General features: G+C 50.8%; 1 protein-coding gene across 2 annotated transcripts in view; it reads right to left on the reverse strand.

Moving 5' to 3' along the window:
- The window catches only part of Znf775 (zinc finger protein 775), a 24,838-nt gene that overhangs the window by 6,523 nt on the left and 12,670 nt on the right, over window positions 1-5,645 (reverse strand). For both annotated transcript variants that reach the window (XM_026789403.1, XM_013353895.2), the window contains exon 2: window positions 1,587-1,668. In XM_026789403.1, the coding sequence (XP_026645204.1) occupies window positions 1,587-1,668 (82 nt within the window). The remainder of the gene's footprint in view (window positions 1-1,586; window positions 1,669-5,645) is intronic.

A 5,645-nucleotide genomic window follows, 5' to 3' on the forward strand; every position in this document is an offset into this window, starting at 1 on the left:
TCTCTCTCTCTCTCTCTCTCTCTCTCTCTCTCTCTCTCTCTCTCTCTCTCTCTCTGCCCTCAGCTGTTCCTTCACTCCACCATTATGGAGTCTAACTCTGAAATCATAAGCCAAATTAAATGATTTTCCTTAAGGCTGCCCTGGTCATGGTATTTTATCACAGAAACAGGGATGTAACTAAGACATTTTCTTTCAGGAGAAATACAATAGATTCCTGGTGCACAGTGTTAATAAAAATCAGCTCTATTGGGAGCGTGGGGACCATGGGAGAGGGTAGAAGGGGACAGGGGAGGAAAGAAAAATGTATAGCTCAATAAAAACAATAAAGGAAATCAGCTCTAAGTAAATTTTGGTCTTCCCTATGCTTGGACATGAGAATTCATTTGAATAATTCATGCTTAAGAAGGAAAGCAGTAGCTGGGCCGTGGTGGTGCACACCTTTATTCCCAGCACTCAGGAAACAGAGACAGGCTTGTGAGTTTGAGGTCAGGCTGGTCTACAGACAGAGTTTCAAGACAGCCAGGGCTGTTACACAGAAACCCTATCTCGAAAATAATGACTTCAATTATACATTGGCAGGAATGGGGTATTCAAGTGTAATGAGTTTAATTAATTACAGGACTGTCCCCTGACCTGCACTGAAATCTGGGCAAAGGAAGTATTCAGTGCAAGTTATCTACCCTGGCAGTGAGTCTGAGGTTTATTCAGTGAGAAGAGATCACTCTCCCTGATTGACACCATATCTATTAAAATAACCCAGAGGCCCCATGTTTGATGCCTTATCTAGTTAAACTAGCCTTGACATCCAACCACAAAGACAACCATGGACAGAGCTCTTCTCCAAGCACCTGCTTAACAGAATAGAGGAAAATGGACCCAGCACAGACCCCTGCAGATCCTCCGCTGAGGAAGGGAGTGTGCTTGAACTCCAGCCTGTCCAGAGGTACATTCCTCTGGGCTCAAGTGTGGTAAAAGTCTCTGGCCTACAGGTAGTATTCCCCATTCTTAGAGCAAAACAATGCTCTCTGTTGCCGTGACAGGACTGTTACCAAGAGCTGCGAGGACCACTGGCAGGTGGGGGCTGCTGCAGCCCTGCAGAGAGCTCCTATCAAGAGCACAAGACCAGGCAGGAAAATTTTCCACTCCAGGAAGCATTTGCCTGGGAAATCCCCAGACTTGCTGTGTTTGTCATCATAACAGCCACAATGATGAAGACCCTGAACTCCAACGACCCTGGATCCCTAATAGTCTGAATTGACGGCCAATGAACAGCAGTTTCTTAGCCAACCACCCAAGCCAGAGAGCTTATTCTCTAAGTCTGACCAGCCAAGTGTCCTCTAGCCCCAGTGCCAGCACTGAAAAGCACACCCCACTTTTTACCCAGGCTGCTGTGCGTCTATGGGTCTGGCTTTGCCTTTTCTGTGCTCCCAGGATTACTGCCTTTTGTTTTATTCTTCGGATGACCATCAAAGTCCTGGTTCCCACCTTGAATTCTACATTCTAGAAGATACCAGTTAAGGGCGGCAACTTCTATTTGGCTCCCAGGAGAGCAAGGGGTCTGGGAGAGGGAGGCTGACTTCTCTTACCTGAGCCACTGCCAGCCAGGCCGCTCTCCATCCCTGCAGGCCTCCCTCTGCAACAGTGCTGGGGAGGTCTCAGCCCTGCCACCTGAGACAAGATGGAAGAAAAGAGAAAGAAGGGCCAATGGCACACGGTCAAACCCATTTCCCCAGTCCTCTCCCATCTCACAGCCCAGGCTTCTCAGAATTCCACCCACTCCCTCAGGGGACACAAAGGTAAGAGGGCACAGTTCTCATTTATGAAGAGGAAACTGGGCCTGAGAGAGGCCTTGATGTGCCCAGAGACACAGAGACTAAACAGCGGAACTGGGTATGAACTCCCTAACTCCCTCACCGAGGCCTCAGGGCCCACACCCTCTGGCATGGGTAGAAGACATGTGAGGGGTGCGACCCCCGAGGTATCTCAGGTAAGGTTGGGTTATCTTCACTAGAAAACCAACTCTGGGCCCTAGAGACAAGCCCCCTGCCCCACCTTCCTGAGTCTGATCTGGGGGTGTTTACCCAGGCTAGAAATCAAGAGCCCTGACTAGAAATGCAGAGCCCAGATGCAAGGCAGGGGAGGGAGCACCTGGAGAAGCTGAGTGCTTGGCCAGCATGTGCAAGACCTGGAGTTCAATTCCTATTTCCTAGGTCAATGGGACACTCTTCCAATACCCCTGAACAATGACATCTCACAGTCACTGTTGCTGCCACCACCACCAAGAACGTGCTAGATAACCACTCCCTAGTTCATAATCAAGCATTCACAAATCTTATTTTTTAAGAAGATTTATTTATTATGTATAAAGTATTCTGCCTACATGTGTACCTGCAGGCCAGAAGAGGGCACTAGATTTCATTATAGATGGCTGTGAGCCACCATGTGCTTGCTGGGAATTGAACTCAGAACCTTTGGAGAAGCAGCCAGCGCTCTTAACCTCTGAGCCATCTCTCCAGCCCCATCAATCTTATTTTATGATCATCATTTGAACATTAGCTGCTTCCCTTTATACCTGGGGTCTGGATGAGACCATACAGCTGCTTGGATGCCCCAGGCTTTGACCCCCTCTGCCCTGCTCACCATTACAGTCTCTGCCTCTCTCTTGCTTCCTCCTTCTACTAGGTGGTACCTTACCAGAGTGGCTGGCTCACCCTGGGACCTCAGTGTACATGCCTAACTCCCGTCACCTTTCTTTTCCATTTCCCTGTATTTAAGAGTGTGAGGCAATGTCTCGTGTACGCCAGAGTGGCCTCGCTTGCCATGTACTCAAGGATGACCTTCAGTTCACGACTTTCTGTCATCTCCCTAGTGCGGCCATCACAGACCTGTGCCGCCCGCCATGCCTGCCTTTCTAGGCGGTGCTAGGGCTAGAACTCACGGCTTCCAGGATGGATGCATTCACTGGACGAACTGAGCTACTTCCCTAGCTCACCTCCAACACTTTCTATCACCTCACAGCTTCTTTACTGGTCTGTGTATTCCCAGGTCTGCTGCCTGGCTTTGTGCTGTGGCTCACAGGTGGTCTCGTGCTATCCACCACATTGGTGTGACTGTCTCTCCTAAGGCTGGCGTCCAGCTTCACCTGACACAACCAAGGACTCTGTGGCTAGCTGCCCAATAGAAATTCAAAGCTTGTTTCATGCTAGCCCCGACAGGAACTTCTTGGTACTTTTGATTGGGTTATCTTCACTAGAAAACCAACTCGGCCCTAGAGACCAGCCCTCAATTTGACGTCTCCCCCTCCCCTTCCTGAGTCTGCTTTGGGGGTGCTTATCCAGGCTAGAAATCAAGAGCACTGACTAGAAATACAGACCCCAGATACAAGGGGGGGGGGGGGGGAGGAGACACCTCCTTTTAGTTGCTAAGCTCTGACTCTGTCCTCTCTAAACAAATGTAAATCTTTTCAAAACTAAATAAGCCTCTTGCCAGCTTGACAATCCACTGTCTTCCTCAAGGGTCTGGGAGCCGTCCATTGGAGATAGGAAACAGGCAGATAGCCCAGAGGCCTCTCTCCTCTGAAAACTGGGTGCCTCCCTCCAGCAGGCCGGCACCTGGCAGCAAACCTTTTTTTCTGTCATAAAAATATGATGCTTATTTTTAATTTAAATAAGGGCAATTATCTAACAGATAGTCACCCTCTACAACCAGGTGGACTCATGAGTTACATGTGACATGCGACATTTTCCTGCCTAATGACCAGCCGAGTTTTGTTGTGAGAACATGCTTCTTCCTGGGTTACATCTGGGCCAGTGTTATCATTCTTACTAATATTTATTCAATGAAAAACGTAAACCTTTCTTTGTCTTTTGCCCCTGTGCCCTCTTCTATGGAGGCAGCCAGTCTTGTTTGTGGTTCTGATTCTCCAGGGGGTCTGGGACGCACTCCCACTCCCACTGTGTTTCCTCACAGACACTGAAACCCACTGATGGCAGAGGAGAGAGTAGCAAGCAGCTGAAGGCAAGCCCCACCTTAAGGGACATCTGGGGACTTGAGCTCCCTCTTGCCCACCACCCAGTACCCCCAGGTCCCTCTATCTGTGTGTGAGTTTCTGCACCCCACACCTTGGGAACCACTTCAAGAAACCTAGAGGACCGAAACAGAAAAGTCACCCGGCCATGAGACTCAACTGAGAGACAGAGCTAGAGGGTCGGGACGCAGCTTACACACGTGAGAGGCCCTAGACCACCCAGTCAGAGCACACGTCACCCACTCTGGCTTCTAAGAACTGTTTAAGAAATGGAACTGATTTAAGAAATGGCTTTGATTCCTGGTAACCCAGCCTGAGCACCGCCTTAACATGTCTGTTCAGGCCACACCAGGCAGAAGAGCAACTCTTCTGGGGTCCCGGCAGGAACAGACCAGGAGCAGAGGAAGGAGACCCACACAGGCCCAACAGATGAGGAGAGAAATGAGACGGGAGGACAGAAAAGGCAGAGACACGTGAGGCAGGATGGCCTTCCCATATGCTCAGGTGCTCCATGTGTGAAGAGCACACACCCGGAGAGCTGATTCTCCAGGGGGTCTGGGACGCACTCCCACTGTGTCCTACACATGGACACTCTCCTCAGTGCCCCCCATGCTCTAAGGGTCTCTCATTCCATCTGTCATTCTGCCATGCCATGAACATTGTCCCTCCTCATAAACCACCTGACACACCAGTCAGCTGACAAGAGACACACTCAAGTGAGCAGGTTTTCCACCTATACACCCTAACAGGACATAGGCACAAGGGGCAGGTACAACCCTACACACACACACACACACACACACACACACACACACACACTACTTCCTATATAGTCTCAAGAGACAGGAAGAGAGGCTGGTTTACCACAGGGCCCTGAACCTTGACTCTGGGTTCTTTCCATCACCCTTGAGAACTCTGAGGACAGAGCATACACAAGATAAGGCCCCGGGTCACCCCGATCTTCCTGTGGCCTGCTGGAACTTAGAGACCCACACTGGGTCAGGTTGCAGTTTGGATATGAACTCCCCTGACCGGAAGCCCCAAACCATCGGCTGCTCTGCCAACTACAGAAACACAAAGAGGGAACTGTGGCCCGCAGCAGGTAGTGAGGGCTGGGACAGGGGACATAACCAGGGGACTTTGGTGTCAGCACAGATCGCAGTGCATGGGGAAGAGAAGTGGAAATGGGGGACAAGCAACTCAGAGACCTCTTCAGGTCCCCCGGGCTCACCCCTCCCACTGTGCAGGCCCCTGCCCAGGAATGCAAGTGAGAAGTGAACAGCACTTCATATCTCCTTTGTCACCAGCAAAGCAGGACTTCCGATGACAAGAGCCTGGCCACTAGGTTTCCTTAGTGCAGGGGTCCCACAAGGTCCTGATGCTGTTCAGCTCTCCTCCTTCCCAGGAGACCCAGGCAGGAAGCAGCCTGCCTCGGGGCCCTCCCCACATGGCCATTCCCTCTATCCCACTTCCCTTTCTGGCAAACACATCTTTGCTAGCATTCACTGACCCTGCCTGTCCTCAGGGCACCCCAGCAGGGCATCATCCTTCTGCTTGCATTCACTGACCCTGCCTGTCCTGGGTACCACAGCAGGGCATCATCCTTCTGCTTGCATTC

This window comes from Microtus ochrogaster, unplaced genomic scaffold (assembly GCF_000317375.1).
Source record: "Microtus ochrogaster isolate Prairie Vole_2 unplaced genomic scaffold, MicOch1.0 UNK18, whole genome shotgun sequence".
In the NCBI taxonomy this organism is placed as follows: Eukaryota; Metazoa; Chordata; class Mammalia; order Rodentia; family Cricetidae; genus Microtus; species Microtus ochrogaster.